At 35.5% G+C, this 27,573-nt stretch overlaps 1 protein-coding gene across 8 annotated transcripts in view; it reads right to left on the reverse strand.

Moving 5' to 3' along the window:
* YAP1 (Yes1 associated transcriptional regulator) overlaps positions 1–27,573 on the reverse strand; it is a 108,727-nt gene that overhangs the window by 23,437 nt on the left and 57,717 nt on the right. For 4 of the 8 annotated variants that reach the window (XM_068556688.1, XM_068556691.1, XM_068556693.1 and 1 more), the window contains exon 4: positions 14,201–14,320. In XM_068556688.1, coding sequence (XP_068412789.1) covers positions 14,201–14,320 — 120 coding nt within the window. The remainder of the gene's footprint in view (positions 1–14,200; positions 14,321–27,573) is intronic. The other 4 variants (XM_068556690.1, XM_068556692.1, XM_068556694.1 and 1 more) reach the window with 1 other exon arrangement.

Below are 27,573 nucleotides of genomic sequence, written 5' to 3' on the forward strand. Positions count from 1 at the left end.
AGTTGAACATATAATATACCATTTGACAATTAGAAACAGACTGGATTCCTACACTAGTGAATTTCTGTCACTGATACAACATTGACCAAACTGTGGATTGTGGTAACCCTGGTGAACAGATGGAAGTTTTATTATGTGAAAATGGCAATAAGAATGATGTATCACCTTTTCAGACACATATTCAACTTTTTAAGGTGAAATTTCAGGTCATTGTTTCTACTAAATGTTTAATACATACTGACCAAAGAAAACCTCTGGCCCAAATGACTTCACAAACACTCGAGGAAGAAATAATACTAATCTTATACAACCTTTTCCAGAGAACAGCAAAGAAGGAAACTCCACAACACCTTTGAGACCAGCATAACCCTAATACCTTACAAGGACATTAAAACAAAGAAAAATTACAGATCACGTTCTCTCATGAACCTTGCTACCAAAATCTGAAATGACATTCACTGACAGCTCTCATGACATACTGGCTCCCAGCCAAATGGCAAACTCCTTCTGGTGATTTTTCACGTGTCCTCTGTTGAAGCCACAGAGGCTGCTTGGTAAATGCCAACTTTTCTTGGAGGCTACTTGACCAAACCTCCCCAGCCTTCCCCAGAGTCTGCCATCTGCATTAAGAATCATCTTCTTTCAGGGCACACTGCCCTGGGACATTTGTTTACTGACATTTCTCACCTGATTGTAATTTTTTATTTACAAATTTGTATCTTCTCTTAGACTGGAGTGCCACAGGAGTGGGGAGAGTATCCTAATTGTGTATATATTCTCAGTGCCTAGTCCAGCATCTTTGCACAAAACTTGTGCTGAAAAAAACACTGTAATGTTTCTAAGTCAGTTAAGTATTCACTGAGGCAGAAATTTAACTATTTAATATATGATAATATAGAAATCCTACCAATTTCCCCTTAGACTGACCAACTCTTCCATGAGGCAGCATAACATTGATATAGAACCAAGGATATTAGAAGAAAGGAAAATTACAGACCAACTCTCTCCTAGAACACCTTGGTTCAATTCAACCTACTGAGATATTTATATAAGGTGATGGTATTTTTGTTCTTACTCTTCCCCTCAATTTTTTCTGTATTTCTTTTTCTAACTTCTTGAGTTGAACTTACTTAGTTTAAGTCTTTTCTTAGAGCATTTAAGTCAATAAATTTACCTTTAAGTACAGTTTTTCCTGCATGTCATACAGTTGAAATAGTATGTAAAATTCATGATTGTTCTACCCCAAATATCTGTAATTTCTATTGTGATTTCCATTTAACTCATGAGTTACTTAGGAGTACACTTTTATACTCTCAAGCATACATTTAAATTTTTAAAAATAATTTCCATAAATAGAGAAGCAGAAAAAATAATATAGATTATGAATCCTCATGTAGTCATCATCCAGGTTCCCAATGATCAATACATAACCAATTCTGTTTTACATCTATTCTCATCGACTTTTCCCTCAATTATTTTCAAGCAAATAATACAGCATTTCATCCATAAATAATCACAATATGTATCATTCGGGTTTTTGCTTAGATTCTTAGATCTTATAACTATATTTTCTGTCTGATGCTGAAAAATTTGCTTCCAATAACATTAATATGTATTATCCTTCTATACATATGCAAGTATTTCAAAATAACATACAACCGACTATTAAAGTTATGATCAACAAAATGATTATTAAAAGTTTGGTCCTTAAGATATTTCATTAGGTGTATCCAGCCAAATCACTGTGGTTAAGTGTCATCTGAAATAATTCTTCTCTGTGTGACTCGGCCAACTCAATATACAGGCTCACTTGTGGCGATGTGCTTCTGAATTTCAGACACTGGCTTTACTTGCCACTCCCCACTGCCCCTAGCAGTTTGTTTATTCTGTTTTTAAAAATCAAAGCAAACACACAAGATACGGTAGCATACCATACCATTCTTAGATATATGGTGGCATACTCTTTTTTTTTTTTTTTCATGTAATGTCTGAAACATTTATATTAACATATTTCCATACATATACAAGATTTTTAGAAATTTCATGTAATGTCTGAAACATTTATATTAACATATTTCCATACAAATAACCCAATGAAAGTTTAGTATTAGTTGTTTTGTTTGTTTTTTTATACTGCAGGTTCTTATTAGGCATCAATTTTATACACATCAGTGTATACCTGTCAATCCCAATCGCCCAATTCAGCACACCACCATCCCCACCTCACCGCAGTTTTCCCCCCTTGGTGTCCATGTCCATTCTCTACATCTGTGTCTCAACTTCTGCCCTGCAAACTGGCTCATCTGTACCATTTTTCTAGGTTCCACATACATGCATTAATATACGATATTTGTTTTTCTCTTTCTGACTTACTTCACTCTGTATGACAGTCTCTAGATCCATCCACGTCTCAACAAATGACTCAATTTCGTTCCTTTTTATCGCTGAGTAATATTCCATTGTATATATGTACCACAACTTCTTTATCCATTCGTCTGCTGATGGGCATTTAGGTTGCTTCCATGACCTGGGGCTATTGTAAATAGTGCTGCAATGAACATTCGGGTGCATGTGTCTTTTTGAATTACGGTTTTCTCTGGGTATATGCCCAGTAGTGGGATTGCTGGGTCATATGGTAATTCTATTTTTAGTTTTTTAAGGAACCTCCATATCGTTCTCCATAGTGGCTGTATCAATTTACATTCGGTGGCATACTCTTAATACTTAACTTCATTTTGCCTTTTTGCTAATAACATATCCTTGAGACTACTCCAAAGCAGTATATAGAGGTTCCCCCCCAACCCCATTTTCTTTTAAAAATAGCATAGTATTTCATTCAACTAATTTCCTGTTAGGTACCACAGTTTCAATTATAACCTATATGTTTAATAGCTGGTAGAGCAAGCCATATTTTTTTTGAAGCTAACTTTTTATTACTGGGATCTAATTTTATTGCTTTGTGGTTAAAAGAATCTGGTCTGTATACTGATTCTTGAAATTTGTGACTTGACATGTGGTCAATCCTTGCTTTCGTACCAGGTCAGGGCCAGCCGGCTGCATGCCTGGCTTTCACCATTGAGAGTGTTTCATGTATCTCTCTTTCTTTGTTCTTAACACTTTGAGTTCCTGATATCCTGACTGGCTGACTGGTCCCTCGCCCTGCCCTTGCTCACTGCTTTGTGTGGTTTTGTTTTCTGACCAACAGAGATTTTTTTTTAAATTTATGATCCCAGTTAAGTCTTTCTGGTTATCTCTTTTAAATGTTTTGTCTGGCATAGCAGAGAAGGGATGTCAAAAAAAACATGACTCGCTGCTTCATATTGTTCAAAGCCTTATTAATCTCTTTTATGGCCAAAAAAAAAAAAATCATATTTATAAAATGTCTTTACAAAGAATAAATGGCTAAAACCTCAATACTTATGGTTTATAGTTAGTATTTTACAGGGGAATGGATAGAAAAAAAGCCAAAAAATTTTAATGGCTAAGATTTGCCAATCAATAACCTCATTTAATACAATTGCTTATACCTTCCTGTCACCAACATTATTAGATGCACAATTGACAGGCCTCATAGTATGATATAAAAAATATGGCCTTTAGAGTCAAACAAACCATGATTAGAGTTGGGCACACCAGTTCATAGTTCATCTAATCCTCAGTTTCCTCAGCTATACCTGCGGACATTAACATCACCCTTTTGGATCACTGTGGGGCTTATAAGTAATATGTAAAGCATCTATTATAGTCCTGGAATACAACGGATGCTTTAAAAATGTTAGCCTCCTCCCTTTTCCAAATAGTTCTTTCTAAACTTTAAGATTACCAGTCCTGCAGATAATCATCTTGGCTTGAATTCCCATACCTTCCCTCCCCCATCCTTCCACTTCACCATGCCACTCACTGTTTCTAAGTATTCTATGATTCATAAAGACATGCATATTTATCTTTCTTGTAAGATCTAAACAGAAAAAAATAGGTGGGGGAGTTTGAGCCTTAGCCTAACCTCCCTAGGGATCCTTCTCTTTTGGTGAACATGTTCTTGGCATTCCCAGAGGGCACTCAACATATTTATTTTCCCAAAGAGATGTTTTCATACATTGTGTTATGTCAGGTTCAATCATACGAGTTAAATATGAATTGGGGGACTGATCTGAGTATCTATCACATATGGTGAACATCTCACAAACTGAGGCCTAGTGCAAACAACTACTGGGGAAAAAATGTTTTCCATTCCAAGCAGTTAAATAAATTAAAAAATTTTAAAAACTGCTGGGAAATAACCCATTAGTAAGTGTTGAAATGATAAAATATGATTGACTTCAAAACAGATTCTAGAGCTATACAATGTTAAATATTTCATCTACTAAGAAACATTTTTAAAAAAGCTCTTGAGCTTTCCATACTGGATTTTTATTAAGTAATATAGCATTTAACAAGTTAATGTAAATATTTACTCCTTGTGAAAACTAATTGGACAATAACAGTACTGCATGAAAATAAACAGGTAAATATCCTCTGCTTCCCACCAGTTTCTCAGAATTAGATACCATTAGCAGTAATCATTAATGACAGTGACCACTGCTGATGGCACACTCAATTGGTTGGGAAGGTCTTTTTCAAATCTAAGCTTATCTGACTATTAAAAACCACAGAAAGCGAAAAATAGGGTATCAAAAGATGGAGTAAGAACTCCACAGAATTAAACAGAAATTTGCACAAAATACGCAATAGAAATAGTCTCTCTGGCTAATAATGCTGAGCACTTTTGGCTGTGTTTACCTAAATGCTGTTACCTATGGATACAAGCAGTGCTACAAGTTTCCATATAAAGAGCTCACTTAAATGACCAATTCAAACAACTGTGTTTATCTACTGAAGCTGGGATTTCTTCTCTTCAGAAGCATCCTGTTCTTTACCTTCTATCTCAAGCATTTCAACAAAGCACAGAGCAGTGCACCCACATGGGGTGCAGCAGAGACCTCACAAGCAGGCAAGAAACAAAACAGGCTTTGTTTCCTGGGGGAAGGGGGCAGGGCAGCTGAAAAAGAAAAGAACTGCATTACCACCTTCTTCCCCTCCATGACCAACTACCAAAATCCCAATGTTTCCAGTTTTAACAAAATTTCTAAAAGGTAAAGGAGAAAACAAATCCCTAAAATATGACAAATTTTTTTTTAAAATGCTATATTTTAAATTCAGCGTCTGCTGCCTGGACTATGAAATAGTAACTGTTTCAAGTTTTTCTTAACCAATCAGTCCTGACAGCTTTATGGTAGCAAATCATACACTCAGCAATTACTGAAAAATAAGAGACCACCTTCTCAAAAACAAAGGAGGTCATCACCAGGGGTTCTTTCCAGATTTTATTCTAAACATCTGAATTTTCAAACTTCAGACAAATTTTAGATTTGCATAATTTGTATCTTCAACCTTGGAATATTACAAAGTACTACAGATGTCGTAATCAATCACAGACTTCGAGATAATAAATTCAATCCTAGTAACCTCATTAAGTGTAAATTTAAAATTAGAAATTTTTTTTGAACTTTTAAAACATTAACTCACATCAAATCTCCCACAACACAAGAAAGCACCTTTTTACTTTGTCTAATATTTTATCAAGTTTCAGATATTACATGGTTACATGTTAGAATGGCTATATTAGTTTGTTTATAACATTTAGAAACAAATTTTAGGTTTTTCCCATACCTACAAGGGTACTTAAGACTGTAAAATTGTAGGCTTATTAAAAGAAATGAATGCTTTTCTAAAAACACAAACTAACAGGCCAACTCTGCCAGTCTTAAAACAGCAAAAACAAAACACAAAACACCCACTGCTAGCTAAGTATTTCAATATGACCTAGGGGATTGAATTGTCTACAAAAAGTTGCTACTAACTGGCACAATAATTTATGTATTTAAATATAAAATGATGGTTTTTTCAGTGAAAATTACTTACTATTTGATTCACACTGAAAATCTGTCTCTTGCAAAAGGAGCAAAAGGCCAGGGTCCTAATCTCATGACTGAATATACCTTTTTATTATCAATATGCAAAAGACATCTCCCAACACTCAATTAAGCTATACCTAGATGATAACACCATGCCCAGGAATGACTTTTTAAAAAAAGTTATACTGAGATATTTCACCCCTTTGGTAATTTTAATATATTCATAGAATTGTATAACCATCACCACTATCTAATTTCAGAACACTTTCATCATCCCCAAAAGAAACCCTGTATCCTTTAGCAGTACACGTCCTATTGCCCCTCCCCCAGTCCCTGGTAACCATTAATCTACTTTCTGTTTCTTTGGATTTGCCTATTCTGAACATGTCATATATATGGAATCAATTTTGTGACTGGCTTGTTTCACTTAATATGCTTTCCAGATTCATCCATGTTACAGTATGTATCGGCATTTTATTCCTTTTTATTACCAAATAATATTCCATTGTACAGATATACTACATTTTGTTAGTCTGGTAATCAACTGATGGATATCTGTGTAATGTTTGGCTACAAACATTCAAATGTGCAGGTTTTTGTGTGGACATATGGTTTCCTTTTTTGGGCAATATATATCTAGGAATGGAATTGCTGGGTCATATGGTAACTGTATGTTTAGCTTTTTGAGGAACTGCCAAACTGTTTTCTAAAGTGGCTGCATCATTTTTCAATCACATCAGCAATGTATGAGGGTTCCAACTGCTCCATATTCTGGTCAACACTTGTTAATGCCTGTCTTTCATTTTAGCCATCTTACTGAGAATAAAGTGGCATCTCATTGTGGTTTTGCTTTGTATGATGTGGTTACAGTTAACCTCCTCTAAAACTCTACCCCAGGTCTTACCATAGGCAAAGTAATCTCTCCCTCCCACACTCTGTACTTCTCTCCCTTACCAAGCATCAACCTCCAGGCCCCCCAATCTGGGTTAAAGTATTTTAATCTTTAAACTGTTCAAAAATATCAATAACATCTTTTTTTTAGGTCAATTCGACACTGTCTTCCTTCAACCACCTATCAAAAGTCTGGCATGAAAATTTATTATAATGGTATTTTTCAAACAATACAATTGAGAATGGAGCTTAAAAAACATTCAACAGGACATTTTCTCCTCATCACCTCATTAAGCAGTTTGGGGCAGGACACAGGAGTTGCTAAATGAGGTGAGGAGGAGAAGGGAGAAAGCGGTCTAACTAGCCTTCAGCTCTCTCTGTCCCCTGGATATAACTGTGTTTTTTCCCTCTACTATGAAAATAAAGTTTAAAGGCTAGTTTGGAGAGAAAGTACAGATAATGAATCTATTAGTCTAAAGAGAAGGGGAATAACATTTTAAAATCAACCTGCCACCTTGAATTCATGTTAGATTAATGAGTAAACAGTTCCATTAATAGCTTTATTCCTAATTACATATAATGTATTACTATTAATCCTCTTTCCCTAGTGGAATTTATAATTTAGAAGAGATGAATCTGAGTTCTGACTGATAAGCACAAAAACTGGCCCTTTTATATAGTGTAGAGCTTGACTGGCTTCTTCTTACCTTTTAATGTCCCTCACAGCACCTTATTTATTATCCCTCATTGTACTTAACACATTTTATAATAATTATTTATTTTGTAGCCGACAACCCCCTGCCCGCCTGCTAGCATAGTACCTGGTACATAACTGGCATTCATCTGTTGAATGAGTAAATAAATACTCAAATAGTTTCTATCCCTAGTTAGTAGGATGCTATTAGTAATACACAGGAGAATCTCCAAGCTGAAGCAAGTCCAGAATGAGTTCTGAAGCGACCTCAGCAACCAGGGTAGCAGAACAACATGAGTATAAAACAATGCAAAGAATATGAACCACTCCTCTTCTAAATCATTCCAATTTATTTCAGCAGAAATCTATTTGACTTTTCCCTCAAGAAGTCTATAATCTCTTTTTCTGTTTCTTATAACTGACTCTCTGGGTTGTCACAAAAAGTGACATCACCAAATGGCTCTCTTCTCCAGCACATTTTATAAGATACTTGCTATTAATGCAGAGTTGATACAAATATAACTTGAAACATAGTTTTCTTTTAAAAATGAGTTAAGTTTTCTTGTGTTTGATGTGAGGGGCTTGAGTAACACAAATAAACCATTAATTTAAATTATCATTCAGTGACTTTAAGTTTTAAAAGTTCTATATGAAAAACTCATTATGTAAACAAAGAAAAACATCTCTTCACTGTATAGTTATTTGTATCATTGAACCATCGTCAAGTAGAAACTACGCATTAATTTAACTTCATTAACATGTATGTCTATTCACCCTTGGCAAGTAGGAGAGACTGCTTACCACGATTGATAAACTATTTTGACACCATCCTCCTGACTGTAACATTAAAAAAAAAAAAAAACTAAACTGCAAACCTCAAATATTGAACTAATTTTGATATTCTATAACCTTACGTATTAAAATGTTCATTTCAGTTAGCGTCTGTTTTTTAAGTAAAAAAAAAAAAAATGTAGTGACGGCAAAAATGAGTAACAATCTCCAACAGTATGTTTTAAAGAGGACTTCACTAAGCACATGGCCTAGAATTATACTTCAAATCAGCTTACATCAGGCTTCCTAACATGGTAACTTTATGAGAGTTCTAAATTTTAGAAACAAAGCATACCAAAAATGCATCATCTTTAAGGCAGTAAAGCATGCATGTTTAAACTCCTGTATGTGTCAGAGCTTGATAGCGCGGACAAAACTTACCTATTCCATCTAGCGCTGCCCATCCCCCATCAGATTTGTTTGCCTGGGCATACCCACCATGTGATAAGGCTTATCTTTAAAGGTTGAAAGATTTCCTGGTCTCCTCTTCAAAAGTAATTCCCAGCTGTGACCAGAGGGCCAAAAGCTAAACTTAAGTGGTGCAATAAATAGTTCAAAAATATCTCTGAAACCTCAGTGCACTCAAATCCATAAAGCTATTGAGAAGTAACCTTAAGCAAGGATCCAAAGCAGTCACTGAAGAATTCATAATCTAGCATATTGTATTAAATTAATTAAGGACTGGAAATATTCTTAAAAGCATCTAGTATATGAATCCAATTAAGTCAAGAGAAGTCAGGTATCTTTCTGAATGAGTTGGTTACACTGTTGATACCAGAAGAACTTGGGTCTCTTGATTCCCAATTGAGTAGGTAAATTTTTCTACAACACAATTTAATTCATTTGAATTCACATGTAGAAAAGAGGATACTAGCTAACTTCTTCTAATGGATTTTTGGAGGGCATATAAAATGTCAGGTCAGAGCAATGTCATAACTATTTTTCTCACTGGATAATGTGCATTTAAAAACTACATTGAGTATCACATTTAAAGAGGCATCCAGAGAAGGGAAGTAAACCGGTAAAAAACTCAGAACTCTTAATGCATAAAAAAACTGGAGAAACCACAGTTAAAAGAGAACACTCTGGGATTAGAAATGTATTCACAAATCTGAAGGGAAGTAAATTTCTGAGTAATAAAGGGACACATATTTTCTGGTCATTAGAACCTTCCTTAAACAGAATGGACTGCCTTCTAACGCGGTAAGCTCCTAGTCAAGGGAAAGGGAAAGGTCAAAGGTGAGGTTGGAAGGTAATCTCTTAAGGATATGGTAGAGGTGAGGCATGATAATTCATCTAGATGGCTTCACCTCTGTAATTGGAAACTCATTACCTTTGGGTAATTTCCTCAAGATGAGGCACAACACAATATATAAGTAAATGCTTCAACCATTGTCATCTTCCTACCTCTGAAATTTCTGTGTGTTAGTATTAGTGACTTAGGTGTGCTTCTGAAAAGATTAACTGCATGTAATCTAAATTTCTTTAAAATTCTGGGCGTCAAAAGATCAAGTCCAGATTCTAGTTCTGTCATTTAACTATATAACCGTGGGTAAGTCACAATTTCCCTAGATCTCAGAGAAACTCAGATTTGGGGCAAAATCCCTACCTCTACCAGTATTTTTTTAAAAATATATGTTGGTGGCTTGGGGAGTCACAAGGACTGGGTGGCACTATGGCATTTAGTGGGCAACAGTCAGGGATGTTGAATGTTCTTCAGTGCCCAGGATACACCCTCCCTCCTCCTTTGAGAAATGTTGATTAGAAGAATTACAAATTCCTTTTCAGGGTCAAATTGTATGAGGTTTACTTGTTTTAAGAAGTTTTAGTTAGCAACAGCTCTATTTACCCAAAACACACTGAAACATCTTTTTCTCCCTACCCTAAGTAGTTAATATAATTCACAACCAAATACTGACATTTTAGGATCACCAGGCAAGATTTAAAAGAGGGTAAGGAAAACAAAACAAAAAAACAAACAAAGAACTTGTTTTTAATGCACGAATATAAAGAGACTTGCTTCAATAAAATTCAAATGATTTGATGTTGGTGTTCTAGGTACCCAAGACTCCATTAATGGAGTTACAGATTTAGTTTCTACAGCCTTTAGTGTTTTATCCTACCTCTACTAGAACAGACTTAGGTACATTTAGGTACATTTTCATCAAAAGTAAAATATTACTTATAACAGCTATCAGAAATATTTAGTCTTCAAGGAAAAAGGTTAATGAATGTCTAAACAGTTAAAAAATTTAACAGACCTTTAATTATTGATGCAAAATATTTAACTTTGATAAGAAAGATGTGCTGAACAACTTTTGGCTTTTGACTTAATAGCAAGTTTTGGGAAACTTTGAAACCAAGGACCAAAATCAACACCTAGGTTTTAATTAGCTGTGACATTTCCATGCACAGAATTTCTATGCACAGAATTGTTGATAGTAATTATAAAGGATATTCTGAATTTGCCAACTAGGTTGTTTATTACCTCCTTTAAGTCTCAAAAGATACACCTTTTAATCCAAATCTCTAGTTCCAGTTATTTTATTTACACCAAACGTGTTTTTAATTCCAGTGGTACCATCAGCACTTATTTCCAGAAACACAGATTCTAACACTACTTATTATGTCCTTTTATATAAACAGGGACAACAACATTACATAAAAGATCAGTTCATTGACCATTAGTATTCTGGAATAGATTTTTCATTCTGAAAAACAGGAATTATAATTTTTGTGTATGTTTTCATTAGGGCTTTTACTGGAAAATATTCAAATGGCTATTATTATGTAAAACAGTAAATAATTTTACAACATACAAGAAAATATTTAAACCTGAGACTCTTCATGTTTGCAAGTATAAAATCTCTAGGAAAAAGAGTGTTAATAAGAAATAATTTAATGACCTGCATAATACTCAAGCATCAACTTTCTTTAATACAGTGTAAAAACATTCCTGATATGATTCCTTAAAAACAAATAAAAGCCCTCCTTTTTTCGAAGTCAGTAAATATCAGCTAATTCTTACTGGCACTGGATGCCACTTCATGATTTGTTACAAATTACTAATCAATGCTGTAAAATAATATAAATGTCAACGATATATAGTTTTTAGGGAGGGGAAAGATAAGGGTATGGGATTAAGAGATACAAACTACTATGTATAAAACAAATAAACAACAAGAATACATTGTACAGCACAGGGAAATAGTCATTATCCTATAATAACTTTAAATGGAGTATAAGCTTTAAAAATGTTGAATCACTGCTATATACCTGAAACTAATATTGTAAGTCAACGTAAAATAAAAACTCCAATAAAAATTTTTTTAAAGATACATAGTTTTTAAATGTTAAAGAATAAAAAATCAGATAAAAAAGAAACAATGCATAACTAATTATTTAATTTCCTGAATTTATATTACATGGATAATTTATTAACTTCATGTGGGATGTGAATTATTCTAAATATAATTATTCTAAAGCATCTGATAAAGAACAGAAATATAGAAGAGGCTGGTGTTTGAAGGAGGTGAGTGATAAAGTCAAGCTTATCAGATGTAAAGTGTATCTTCTACTCTAAAATGTCAAAAGACATAGGTCAACTTGACTTAAGGTAAAAAATGGTAAATACTTTCATATAGATTTGGGGAATACAGGAAAACAAATTTCACAACCATGAAGGCAATAACCTATCATTTGTTGGTGTCTGCATGGTTCAAAGGGTCAGAAAGGGGATAGTCTATATTTTTTTGGCAGATAAAATGCAATCCACCATAGAACTTCAGATTTCAAGGAAAACTCCTTCAAATTCAGCAGCTAACAGCTTGTCTCTATTTGCTGTCACTCTGGATCAGAGAAACCCACACTTTTTTTTTTTCCCTTTCCTGCTCCCCTTCAGTTACACTTGAGCTCTCTGACTGAAAAGGTCTGGAACAGATTAAAAGTCGGGCCTCAAAATAAAAAGCTTTGGCATGTTGTCAAGCCTGTCTGGAATACACATACACAGTGGGCCCAAAAAGGGAAACTAAACACAGTAAGTATTTTATGAAAACTTTTCTTGGCATAGCTAACTGTACGCCGTGTGTACATATGTGTTGAAGGTGGGAGGGAGATTATCATTATTTTTTTTTGGTATTTTCTCCCATTTAAAGCAAAAGACCAAGCTGTGTGTGTAATTAATGAATCTACTTAAGCTCACAGCCAAGTTGTTTTATTTCATTTTTTATTAACTGAAAATACTTAAAAAAAAAAAAAAAAAGCTTTGTTCCAATTGCTGATTTCTACAGTTAGCTAAGCGTTAATCATCATTTTTCATAATCTCGTGTAGAGGGAAAAAAATCCCACAGTACCATTTTTTAAAATTTCCAAAACATGGACAAGCAGAATTCATTTCATTAACGATGATTTAAGGAAACATGTCTGTTATCGTTCTAGTCCATACAAATGGCAACATTTATTAAATTCTCGACCTTACTTGGTTTCCTGTTTCAACCACAAGGGCTTATTCAAGCATTAAATAGAATCTGAAGTTGCAAATTATTAACATGCCACTATATTTTTTTAACACTCAAATAGGTCTTGAAACTCAAAAGGCTAGCATTTAAGCCAAACCGGATATCTGTCAAAATGACAGTCTCTGCCCTGATCCCACCTTTGACTTTACTTGAATAGGGGATTCAATCAGTTCATAAAGCTGACCAATCAGTGAGCTTGGGGCAAACCCAAATGTTGGGGTTTTAAAAAGGTATACATATAGATATAGGAGAACTGCTCAGAACGTTCCTGACGGGGAAGTTATTTTACCCAACCAGCTCTGGATAGAGTTTTTCTTTCTCTTTTTCCCCCAGGACTGTGTTTTGATGGCATTCACAGAGTTAATTCCTCTTTCCCATAAGGGCCCCACAGTTGTTGTTAGGTCAACCCCTGTAAAGCTTCAAAGGTTCCGAGTTCCCTCAGTCTGACCTACTCAGTGATCTGCACATTGTTTTCATTTAGCTGCATCCAGTCCAAGACGAAAGCTTTAAAACCACAATGATCCGCTCCTTTTTAAATACATTTTTCCATGGCTTTGGAAAAATGTCTCAGAAACCCAACTGAAGAAACTGAAAACAGTGAAAAAAATATGTGTAAAAAGGCCCTAAAGAGCTTGTATACTATTATCAAAATATGCACGTTCGGGAGAGGAGTATTTCTTTGTGCAAATGGTGATTTTTGTCATTTGATTTGGAGGGAAATATGGCTTTTTTTGGGTTTGTTTCCCAAATGAAAAACAAAGGAAAAACCCCCTTTACTTAAAAAGGGGGGGGGGGGCAGAAGCGAAGAGAAGGAAAAAAAGGCTTTCATTGGTCTATCTCTAGGGTGACAGGGGTACCCACCCCCCCTTAGGATAGAAAACATTATAATACCCTGGCACAGGATGGTACTCATTGCTCTCTTAAGTTAAGCATAAGCAGACACCACGTTACTGACAAAAGTTGATATCCCAGGTTTTAGATGAAGCGACAGACTGATTATTTCTGTGGCTAGAAAGATCATTTTAAACACGATCACTGTGTTTCCCAAAAATGTGAAAGGAACAGTGAGTCTGGTTAGTAAACCACCACAACATTCCTCCAACCCCATCCCAAGAAGTCCAAGCTAAAAAGCTGATTTAGACCTGAATTTCTCAAGTTTAAAGTGAAAGGTATAAAAACAGTACTTGGACAAGCTGGATGGGCAGTCATTTTTTAAAATTATAAAGCAGTGCAATTTAATTTAAATGTACCTTCCCAAATTCACATACCAAAAAACAGTAATCAAAAATATCTAAAAAGATTTTGAGATGAACCTTTACCAAAACGAGGGTCAAGCCTGGGGTCTAGCCAAGAGGTGGTCTTGTTCTTATGGTTTATATAGTATATTTCTCCATCCTGAGTCATGGCTTGTTCCCATCCATCAGGAAGAGGACCTATAAATACAGAAAAAAAATCACGGTTGGTTTTTAACTTGGTGCATCTAAAAAAAAAAAAAAAAAAGTGGGAGGGGTGCTAATTTAAAAAGAAAACACATCCTGACATAAAACAAGTCATTAATGCAGAATTAACAATGTGTTCAGAGAAGAAAGGTAAACCTGTATACTTGATTCTTCTCCACTAAAAGGAAATTACCCAATAATAAAATCTACACTCCCAAAGACACAGATGTAAAAAAGGTCAGATTTTCGGAAAATGCTCTGGAAGTCATGCCCCAAATAACTGTTATTAGTGTTAATATATGACATGGAGTGCTGCAGCTCAGGGACCATCCCCCAATCCAGTCAGTTTTGGGACAGTACCTTCGTAGAGACCCCAAAAGGTTCTTTAATAAGGAATATATGCAAGTGTTCTCAGAGTACCTACAGTATCATAAACATTCTGCTTAATATAAAGCACAGTTTAGCTAAGCCTGCCAAGTACCATTTATTTCCATTATTTATGTGACTGACTCACACCAAGAAAACTATAATAGAGAAAACATGGTTCAAAAAAGCTTATTCTTAAGCAGCCTGGAAGTTGCTAGGAGGTGGGGATTGTGGCTAGAAGTTTAAGTTTGTCAGAGACACGGGAAGGGGGCAGAGTAAACACCAAAACTGCTGGAAGGCAAATTTCTCAGGAAGAAAAAGAGAAATGGTACAAATTTCAAAGCTACAGAGTGAGGAAGTAATACCTGGGAGATAGGGCTAAAGAATATAGAAAGTATAAGAAGATTATTCTATCTTTATGAGGGTAGGGAGGCTAGACAGTTGCTTTTAAGAGGTAATAGCAATGAAAAGAGAGGCCCAGTGTAAACTACTAAATTCAGGCAGATTTCCTCCTTGTCTCTCCCACTCCCCCGCTTCCACTTCCCACTCCCACCAGGAATCAGGAAAGGCAAAGGTAAATTGGGAGAGTCTGAGTAAATGCCTAAAATTTTCCATCTGTGGAGCAACACGAATTGACTGCTTACTGTGTGCCAATCACTGTGCTAAGTATATTAGGTACGTTAACTCGTTTAATCCTTACAATGACCAAGGACATAAGCAGTAAGCAGTACTATCTCCATTCTAATGGGGAAACTGAGGCACAGAGTGGTATAGTCGGTATATCACAAAGCTAGTGTCAGAGATGATACTCAAACTTAGCAGCCTAATTCCTGAGCCATTTTCCTCATAACAACACTTCTTTTTATTCACCTCCCACATCCAAGGTCAGAGCCTAAGTATGCTTCCTGTGCAAAAATGGAACAAGTTTCTTCTTTCTATACTGGCAGTCCAACACAGCCTTAAGAGTAACGCTGAAAGAGTAACTTTGGTTAAACAGACCGCTCACACAGGCGCATGGGACCCAAGGCCCTAATTCTAGGCCAGTTTCATTTGTATTAGGAACAGACCAATTTGCTACTATAGTATCATCAAAGATCTACTTTGATGGGGTCAAAATCCTGTTAGGGAATGCAGGCATGTGGAACTGGAGTGTTCTGTACTCCTAGACAGGCCACAGGGGGAAGACCCTTCTCCAGTCCTGAATATGGAATTCTGCACACAATGCTAACCATGTCCAGAGTTGGACTTTGCTGCAGAAATCCCGTGTTTACTAAAAAGTGAATGGGAAGCAGACTTGTTTGACACATATAAATCAAACCAACCACTTTTCTCAGCAGCCTTCAGTGTCACTTTGGGTTCTATTTCCGCACTAGGAAGACAGAACTTCCAGAACTGAATATTAAGGGTTTGTTACTGACTTTAATTGCGAAGGTGGCTCAATTGTAAAATGCTTCTGAAAAACAAGTAATTAAAATTCTAACTTCCTAAGATATCATGATGATGAACAAGTCAACAGAAGTCACTGGATGCCTTTGGAAGCATCAACCCAATGGCCCTAACAGACCTCATTATAGCCTCCAAACCTGCCTCCTGAGTAAATGGATTCCCTACTTTTTTTTTTTTAAAACAGTATCACTCTCTACCTTTGTTGTCTGAGTTAGAACCAAGAACAGTATCTGGGATACAAATCAACTTTCCCTTTCTGCTCCACCCACCCCATGCTGTAGACTCCACTTACACTCTCATTGATCTGTTGCAGTCCGTCTCTAAGAATTCAACCATCAATAATTTTCAGCTCTTTTTCGTAACCACTACAGACCTTTGTTCCTTGGTGTCTGACTTCTTATTTCCTCTCCTCATTCCAGTGTCTCCTATCAAACAGCCACCAGGGTTTTCTTCTTAAAATACTACCCAATCAACATTTATATGTTACTCACTGACTTTAAAAACGTTTCCCTTGCTCTCTACCATCAAAAGGAAAATGCCAGCTGGACTCATTTCTTAATAAGTCTTCTTCACACACCCAACCCTCACTCTACTCCCCAAGTTCTCACAAAATCATGCCATCTCCTTGTATGTACTATTCGTGTTATCACAGACAGCCTTCTGCCCCATCTCTTATAAACTCTTATTCACCTTAAAAGAGAAAGCTCAGATGTCACCTCTTTGATTCAGCCTTCCCTGATTACCCCACATAAAATCATTAACTTCCTCTTCTACTCTGTATTAACGTTTTAACAGATAGAGCTGCATTTACTTGCTTACATGTCTGCCTTCCTGACAATGACCAGGCCACTTATCTTTTAACTCATGTCCAGTATCTGAGTAATTGCTCACTAGATATTTAATGGAAGAATGAATATCCTGCCTTCTAATACTTTGAACTTTCTATAAACAAGCTTAAAATCATATAGTACATATATGGGGTTGGCCAAAAAGTTCATTTGGGTTTTCCCGTAAGATGTATATGGAAGATAAATATCACAAATATATCAAAAACTTCAAATTGTCTATGCATTCACACACTGACATGAACCACAAACATTCCTTCACAGGGACTATACTCAGTAGCCTACCAAAGAACCAGATTTTGTAAAAAACTATAAAACTTTTCATACAAAATCGTATTTATATATTTATAATTCATATAGATGCCCTATCTGTGATTTTAAAAAAATAAAAGCTACACACTGTATAGACACTCTTAACTCATAGCTGTAGGCAACATTTTTGGATGGAATTTCTCCCCCAATAAAATCAACGGCATATTTTATGTACATGAAGGCTAAACTGCATAAAGACAGCTTCAGTTTCCCAGATATGCATCTCCTTTTAGGGCAGGTTTATAAATTTAAAAAGGCAAGACAAATGTACACCTCAGAATCACTTTCTTAGCTACAAGAGTTGTCATGTAATTTCTGTGACGTTTCTGATACATGCATTTATGTAATACTGGTATTGAAGGCAGTAAAGCAATATATACTTTTAATGTCATGGCCTAATAAAGGCTTCATTGTCATTCCAATCTGATTCTTGATATAGTGATTCATAACTTCTCTAAAAATTCAAATTTCAATGGGACACTGTGTTAAAGAGACTCTAAATAGATTTCTTAAAATATTTCCCTGAAATATCCTTTACATAAGACAAATTTCACTAACATTAGATTAAGTAAAAAGGGAAAAAAAGAATTAAATATGGCACAAGATGTTACAGAAAAACCCAAAACAACTTTTTTCAATTAATAAGCTTATAAACAGAATATATGAATGACGTTATTAATCCAGTGTTTTTTGCACCTTAAACCTTTTGTTCATAAGTGTATTCACTTTTACAGTTCATTTGAAATTTTTAAAAAATGTTTAAGTTTTGTAGAAATGCATAATGGAAAAAGTGAAAGTTTCTTGTAATCTATTCCCCGGGGGAAAAACTGAACAACTTTAGTTTTGTGATATGTTCTGGATTTTTTTCTTGTGCACATTTTGTAACACACATGCATAACCACTGATGTCATGCTCTACCTGAACCATACTTGCTGTATTCACTTAATATATATTACAGACATCTTTTCTTAACACAACACGTAAGTCTCTCTCATTCTTTTTAATGGCTTCACAGATCTTACTGCACAGATGTATTAGAATTCATTTATCCCTTTTCCCAGTGTTACATAGAGTTGTTTCTAAATTTTTTTTGCTGTTATAAATGATAGTGCAATGCACAACCTCTGGGGGGCAGCAGTGGCAGCAGCACCTCTACCACTAACTAGCTCCATTACTACCATCACACACCATGTTCTTATCCATATCATACAGATGAAACACAGTTACATTCAGACAGATCACTTGTCCAAGGTAAACAATAAAGTAAGCTTCCCTAAGGTAAAGATTTAAACCCAGGCAGTCCGACTTCAGAGCTTCTGCTTTTAAACCATACAACACGCTGCTTCCCAAAGATATAAATACATTCCCCAAAACTTAGGCAGGTGTTTCCATACATTAAATTTGCAAACAATCAAAAACAAAGCTCTAACTAATTTTAGACATGAGGATATAAAGGAGAGACAAGCCCGGTATACAAATAAAGAGCATAGTGATTTCTGCCTATTTTCTCATCATATTTCTAATTAAAGAATTAAATAATGTACATATGAAATAGAATAATTACTATATAATTAATTTTATAAGCACTCAAATTGATACCAAATATACATACTAAACACAAAAGAATGCTTTTATATTCACTTATGTTGTTCATTTAACATTGGATAAAAATTTAATGTTGTGTGTAAAGAGATGGTCTAAAATAGAATGTCCTCTTTATAAAAAAAAGAAAGCTACTACTGATAAAGGCAAAGGAGTAGAGGAGGAAAGATTACCTTTAAACAGCTTTGCACCACAATTGAATTCTCAGTAATAGAAAAAAGAAAACTGAAAAGAAACAAATCTTCTATCTTAAATGTGAACTAAATAAACAACAATCGATCTGGGCTTTATTCACACACAAAAAGAATTTTCAGTTAAATGCTCTCTCTTTAGAAGAAATTTGGTGACCTGATAATGCAGGTTTCTATGTCATTATGTTAAACTAAGCTAACTGCCGAATAACCATAAGAAGCTGAGAAAGCAAGAGTGATATATTTTCTGAATCATCAAGCTGCACAGGCTACTGAAAGTTTGATGCAAGCATCTGTTTGGGCTAGCGCTGGAATGGAGTAAGGTTAGTAAGTCTAAGGGGAAATCTAGGCTTCTCACAAAACTAGATTTATAATAAGAGGAGACTACAGGGACAGATCAAAATAAATGTAGAATGCCTTTGAGTTCAATTTACGTCTTGATTTTAGTGTCATAAATATTCTAACTTCTCCAAGAAGGAGTATATAAAATGAAGCAAACAGAAGTAGCAATATTTTATTTACTTAAGATAAATACAAGCTGAGCCCCATCCCTAGAATTTGTGACTCGGTAGGTTTGGGGTTGGGCCTGAAAATTCCCAGATGATGCTGGTCTAAGGAACACACTTTTGAGAAACACTGACCTAAAAATAACTACTTAGAATCCTTTGGCTGGTATAGAACTGTTTCTTGAATTTATGTAACTTGTATAAAACTATAATTATTCACTGTTAGGCATCATGGGCAGTTCAGAGGCCAAACTATCAAGCACTACATGTCTGAGAATGGCACATAGCCACATCTGCTAGAATAAGATGAGGCAAATGGCTCAACAGCTATGAGGATAAATAAAGTTATAAGAAGGGCGATGCTTCTTTTTCTAAAAAACTGAAATGGCTCAAGCAACTATCATGGAGAAGAAGTAGACCAAAATACACTATCTTGTTTGTCCTCTAATGACCAGATGGAAATGAAGAGTAGGACTCTGGAGGCAAGTAAACTGATGTGATCCATGGGAATTACTACTCGTAACTTAGCTTTAAACCATTTTTAGCTGAGAACTCTTCACTTTCTCAATTCAAATGAAGAGTCCTCTCTCTGTGCTGGCAAAATATTTTCTTTATTACCTAATGCCATAAAACTTATCGCACAGTATTATTTATTTATATGCATTTTCTTCCAGGCTAGACTGTGAAACACCTAACACAGGAGTGTATATTTTGCATTTTTCTATTTTACTGTCGAGTAGAATGCCTACTACTCAGAAAGGGCAGGAATTTACATGTTGGCTGACATTAATGTAATCAAAACAAAATTCAATTAAAATTCTTTATTTATGCTTGTAAGAGAAAAATATCCTGTTTCATCCTCTCCACGTAAGTTCAATTTCTCCATTATTTGGTAACACTTAAATTGAAGGCACAGGGATATAGCAAATTCTTTTATTCAGTTAAGTATTTATTGAGCCCCTACTATATTCAGGCACTAATCTAGACCCCTGGACATAGAGAGATAAGCAAAACAGTTCCTGTTTCATGGAATTTATGTTCTAGCCAGGAAGACAGACAGATATGTATAGTACAATGTTGGCTAACGATAAGTGCAGTGGGAAAAAACAAAAAACAAAATGAGTGCAAAAACAACAACAAACAAACCAGCATGAGTGCAAAAACAAAACAAAAACAAACAACAAAAACAAAAACAAAAACCTGGAAATGGTCTTTTAAAAATGTGGACTAAGAAGGGCCAAACTGAGAAAGTGACCTTAAAGCTGAGACTCTAACACAGTGCAAGCCAGCATGTGGTGATCTCGGGCATGAGCATTCCAGTCAGGGGAAACAGTGAGGAGGCCAGTATGAAGGGGGTAGAATAAGCAAGGAATGAGGTATGGTGATTCACTTTGTTTTTATGATCCAGACTTGATCAGAAAACCTCTCAGCATTTTAACCAGTAAATAATTGAATGGGTTATACCTAAAGGGGACCGCCAATACTAAAGGATAATAACAATTTCTCCAAACTCATGGACAACCTCTAAACATGTGAGAGTGGGCAATAAACATTTTCATCCCAGATTATGCTTACATACACTAGAGGTAAGCCCTTTGACATGGGAAAGATATGGAGTTTTCCAAGGCTGGGTTATCATGCCTAACCACCACATCAAAGTCTTTTGGAAAAAGGAGAAAAAAAATAAGCCCTGGATCAAGAAGGTAAAGAGAAAGAGGTCATCATTTTAATAAGATGTAAAGAGGGTGAGAAATTTGAATTAGGACAAGCAAGAGAGAGCGGTAGGCTGTAATTAAAGTAATTCATAAATCAGAATTACTTACCCTTGGGGGAAATAAATTTTTATGTAGGATTTACTACTACTGGTTGAATGATAACTACTATAACAAATACTAACTTCCTGCAATATTTTGAAAACAAATAAAATACTCTATGTCATAATACTGAAGGTGACTCAACATCAACTTCCTGCTCTTGCCTAAGGACCTTGCATTAGTAATGACTAACAAACCATTCGCAATGTCTAATCAAGCCAGAAAGTCTTGATTATGCCACAAGTAAGATGAACAACCTCTCCCTCTCACCTGCCCCACAATTCAGGAATAAAGAAGTCACCCAGGACACTGAAAGTTTACTAAACACACCCCTATGAGTGGTTCAAAGCACAGGGCTATCAAGAAGTAGATTCCTTAGAATGTAAGAGGAGTAGCTGGAGAAGAAGATGCATATACATCTTTCAAAGGAATCTAATTTTGACGAATTTGTTTTGAAATTCTGGTCTCTTACACTTATGATGAATCACAAACTGTATTATTATACGTAAGGCATTGTTCTAAGTTTTTTGCAAGCAAATTAACTCATTTAACAGTCCCATGGCATAGGTCTTATTATTATTCCCACTTTACAGATGAGGAAACTAAAGCACAGAAAAGTTGCCTCAGATCACTTAGCCCAGACTAGTAACTGGCAGAGCCTGGATTCAAACCCAGATAGTACTAGCTCTCCAGAACTTATGCTTTTAAGTACCACGCTGCAAATACGACAAACATTAATGAAAAGTAGCGTTTTTTAAAATTTCTTTTCCCAGAACTTTCATGAAATCCCATTGCTTCAGTCATATTCATATAGATGGCTCCTACATCTTTAATGCTTCTCACAGGGTCAACACTAGTCTTTCTTCTCCACCAACTGGACACCAACACTTCACAAAACATGTCCTCATATTTTGAGTTGACTTTACTTTAAAATACAATTGCCCCTGTTCCTCAAATCAAACTTTAATGTAGACTTTTGTATTTCTAAGACTAAACTTTAGCAGTAGCCTACCAATTGGTTTTAATCAACTGCAACATTAAACATTGTATGTACCTTAAGAGCATCTTGCCTCACACCTTCTCTGGGAAAGTAGCTCTGTGACTCAGGGCTCCCTAAAGCCCACAGGAAAAATTCTCAAATCTTAATTGGGTTATTCAAGGTCCTCTGTTGTCAGGCATTACATAGCACACTGCACAGGTTCTGAAAGCATCACCACTACCATTCATACCCCTCCTCACCCAGTCTTCTTTCAGTCCTTCAAACTCTTCTTCCTCTCCTCTCTCCAGGACCACCCTGCAGGCACCTTTCTCCCCGCCCTCCTTGCTTAGCTAACGCCTTACTCGTCCCTCCCCAATGTGAATGCCCCTTCCTCAAGAGGGCTTTGCTTACATATACAGTAGTTTCCTCTACTACTGTACCAGGTGCTCTCTCTTTGGTAAGATGATCCTATCACATTAGTAATTTAGTAATCCATTCAAAGTTAGTCCTGCTGCATGGCCTGTCTTTTCAGTACTTAGCAGGGTCATGCACTTTTCACCTCCACATATATCCCCAATGCACACACCCCAGCCTGTCTCCTCCTAGCCTCCACTATTTTTAGCCACTGAAATTCTACTCCATTTTCATGCTATACCTTTGCAAAGCTTTTCTCAATTCCTATCCCACTAGTAAAAGTCCTCCCCACCTGTGAACTGAAATTGCACTTGTTTTTGATTTCCTGGATGCTCACTGAAGATTGTCTTGTATTTGTTCTTTTACACTGAGTTTAATTCAGAATTTATCATTCTGCCCTAGAATACAGAAAAAGAGTTTTCCTTTTTTTTCCTTTTTTTGAGTGGGTATGTTCAATTTTGCAAGGTTGCTCAGCACAAGGATGGCATCATGCATCAGAAACTACCACCAGGTTAGACTGTGATTCTTTGATCTTGCAGACGTGTGGTTCTTAAAGTATTTGAGAACTAAAATATATGCACCCCTGACTCTTCTGCAGTTTTGTTTCCAAGGGAGTCTTTCATAAACATTAACATCTGAAATTCATATGCTTGATCTCATAAGTCCTAAACAATCCTTAATAAAATTCTGTCCACACTACTAAAATTTTTAGGTAGACTCAATGGAAAAGGTTGTCATGTATAATCAACACTATAATATCACTGTCACTAACTTTTTTTGTGGCTTCAATAAGCAAAACACGGGACAAGCGTGTATAAATGCGTTTGTTGAAGAAAAAGCAGTTTATAAAATCAAGGTTTGGTAAAAAAAATGATTTCTCTTCTGGTTTCCAAAGTAACTGTTTTATTCTCAGGGTGAAAACTGATTTAAAGCGTGCAGCTCTAAGTTATGAGCTCAGGCTTTGTCATTTTTGTGTACTGGCCTAGAAGCTGGAAACTAAAAAGATTATAAATATACTGATGAAAATCTGCTTCAGGCAAATAAATGCAAGAGTGGTAGCCAAGCCATTTCTTTTTTTTTCCCCCTCGAGTTCAGGTGTTCTCCTATGTCTTATAAGTAGCTAGAAGATTCTTCTGCCCAACTACTAGAACATACTGATGAGCCCAAACCCCCTATAGATCACAATGCAGTGTAAGATGAAACTCTGGCCCATACATCTGAAGGCTTAGATTGGAATTCTGGCAATGCTACTTATCTGTATTCTACTCACTAGCATATACTGTGTCCCCAAGCACTGTGCTCATGTCCCGTTTTAGCAGATGCCTCACTGAACTCTACTCATTTGCCTACATCCTGACATTTCTCCCCATCAAGCTCTAAGTCTTGAAGGAATCACCTTGATTTTTTTGGTCTTTATATCCGTAGAGCTTAGCACTACCACCAAATACAACCAAAGTTTGTTGAGCTGAAATGATTAAGAACTTATCTGTGAAAAGAATGATTGATTGATCTTGGTCAAGTCAGTCTCTCCGATCCTTAGTTTGTGCTTTTATAGATGATAGACTTTTTTTATAAGTTGGTAACATTTTGCAGCATTTTTATATTAAATGAGCTCTCGTATGAAATGGTGGAGTCATCCATTTGTATTAGGCACTTAGTAAAGGTTTTTTCCCAACTGAAAATAGAAATATTAATAAAATAAAAGAAGGAATAACAAAGTGGATCTTTAATAACATTTCTATGGTTTTAACTTTACCATTCTAGAGTCTTCTATCTGTGTAGTCCATGAACCAGCATTATAGCACCTCCTGCAAATCTGTTAGAAATGCAGAGTTTCACGTCCCACCCCTGACCTATGGAATCAGAATCTGCATTGAAAAAAAATCCCCAGGCGATTCCTTTACACATTACAAATTGAGAACCACTGATTTAGAATACGGAAAACTAACAATGCTTACTTTAAAACTCTTTTATAGAACTACCTACCACTAACCCAAATTTTACCAGTATAGCAAAAGTACCATTTGATGTGTTACTTAGTTAAAAAAACAAAAACCGATCATCTTTGATGCATTATAAATGAAATTAAATTAAACTCTAGAGACAGCATACTTTAAAGAAAACTGTGAAAGGTTTAGATTCAGACAGACCTGGTTTCAAATCCTGAATCCAATATTTATAATTATTAGCCTGCTAACCTTGGGCAAGTTACTAATCTGCTTGATGCTTACTTTCTTTATCTAGAAAATGGAGATAAAGATCTTCTCAATTAATTGTTGAAAGGATTAAAGGAGAAAGTGCTTGACAAAGGGAAGGGCTTATAGTAGGTACTTATAAAAAAAAGTCGTTCCCTACTCTTTCCTGGAAGTTTCGCCATTTTGTTCTAAGAATATATTTAACTTATGAAAATTTGTGTATAATATTGAGATAGGTTTATGAGAAAATAAACCTGGATCTCAAAGAGGAAATGACTGAATAACAAAAAGAGGGAACCCATAGAAGGTTTTCCCTTAGATAGGGGAAGAACCCTAGAGAGGAGTCATTTTTAATGGGCTCCCAAATTTTTCAGGATAAAGCTCAAACTTCTTAGTTGATCACACAAAGGCCTTCTTTAGATGTCTTTAGTCTCATCTCCCCACCATTCCATCACTACTCATATGGTGCTGGGGGTGTCAGGCTCAGTAATCTCTCATATAATGCTACCTTTATCTTTCCTTTTCTTCTGTAAACTTAATTCCCACTCATCTACTAAAATTCAGGTTCCGAATTCAACCACTTCTCACCACTTCCCTTCCACCACCTTGGTTCACTGTTTCCCCTGAGTTATTGCAATTGCCCCCTAACTAATCTCCCTACTTTTAAAAAACTTACTCAGATCGTATCACTCCTCTGTTCAAAACCTACAAGTCCCTATATAATAGGGCTTCCGTGTTACCTTTCAGTGACTCTGTTCCAGTTGCAATGGCCTTCTTACTGTTCCTCAAATGTGCCTCAGCAACTCTGAATTAGCTGTTGTGTTATGCATGGAACATTCCTCCCCTTTTCCCCAGATATCTTCATGGCTCTCAGTTCATTCAGATCTTTGCTCAAAAATCATCAATTATAGAGGCCTACACTGGAGAAACTATCTAAAATGATCATTTCCCTCCTCCATCCCCCAGTCAGTCACTCTCTGGCCCTTAACTGGTTTACTTTTCTTTTCTCTCTGATACATTGTGTACTTGTTTCTATTCTGTACTCTCATGATTTAGAATCGTGTCCTGCACATATTAAATATTCAATTTTTGTTGAGGGAATGAACGAACCTCTGACTCCTTAAAGATGTCTGCTCTACCCTCCTGACCACTGATTCACTTGTTCCTCCTCCAGTTTCTCAGCACTTGGTGCCTGTCTCCCATAACGTTTATTGTTATAATTATATGGGGAAAAAATTTGTTTTACCTTGACTCCATAATCTGAGTGGCCATTACAATGTCTAGTACAAAGTAGAGCATTTGATATTTGTTGAATGAATGATGTGGAAAGAGAACAATTCAATTGTCTCAAGGTGAATAATAAGACTGTTAAAAATCATCTGTCTCTTTGTCTGTTATAGCTAGATGAACTTCCTAGAGGAAAAGGCCAAGTATAAGTTCAGAGAACTTTCTAATATGCAACTCTTCAGATTTTCTTCAGTGTAACTTGAGTGTTTTAGATTTTAACTTAATAGCTTATAGAGTTTTAGCATGTAAATTTATAAAAGATTAGCTTTCTATAAGTTCATTTAGACTTCAGACATGTTCAAATAAAGCAATGACCTTTTGGTAAAATTTTAACCTAAACTTTTATCACCTCTTTACCTTATTGACATCAAAAGAAAATATTATTTTGGAAAACTCTATTGTTGCAGGATTTTTTTCATTTCACTGATGCTGCCTATATATGGTAGTCTATGGATATCATTTTTAAAGAATTAGCATCTTAATCTTTCACACAAATATTCGTCTTATGAGTCATAAAATTATTGTAGCAAGAGAGTAGCCAGAAGGATTTAGAAATCAGTAGGAAAGACAAAAATAATATTCCAACACTTATCAAGAGAAAAAACAAAACAGGCATTTATTTGGTTCTTAAATGTAAATAATTTAGTCTCTTTCTCATCCTTTCTACTTCAAAGCTGAGCAAAGTTTCCAAATAATCACTACAAATAATCACTGGAGAAAAGTTGAACATGGACACCTATATTTTTAAACACCACTATCTAATAACTCATTATACTAAGAAAGCTGGTGGCAAGGATACGTATCAAATTTTTTTCTTTATACTCTTTAGCAATATTCTCCTACTCTTCTAAGTTAGTCTGTTGGTTAAAATAACAGAAACAAGCTTATATCCTTTTCTTCTTCATTAGGTTCAGTTGACAATAAAATCTTAGTAACTTTCGGAATTCAAATAACTTTACTTTCCCAAATGATTACTTAAGAGACTTCTAATAGATTTTTAAAAATATTTGTTATTCATGCTCTAAGATCAGGTCAAGGGACATCAACAATCTTGAGTTTCTAGATATCTCCCTTTGCTTTAGAAGAAAACCCCTAAAGTAAAGCAAAGACAGAAATAATAGGGCATATAACTAAATGTATGAATACGGTACTGCCTAACACACTTGAGATTTAGATAATTATTTGGGATATCACAATTCTCAAATGGACACAATCTTAGGAAAATGTAACACTATAAAAAATACTGTTCTGAAGGTACTGAAAAACCAAGGAACTATATGTCCACTTTTC

The sequence above is a fragment of the Eschrichtius robustus genome, chromosome 11 (assembly GCF_028021215.1).
Source record: "Eschrichtius robustus isolate mEscRob2 chromosome 11, mEscRob2.pri, whole genome shotgun sequence".
Taxonomy (NCBI): domain Eukaryota; kingdom Metazoa; phylum Chordata; class Mammalia; order Artiodactyla; family Eschrichtiidae; genus Eschrichtius; species Eschrichtius robustus.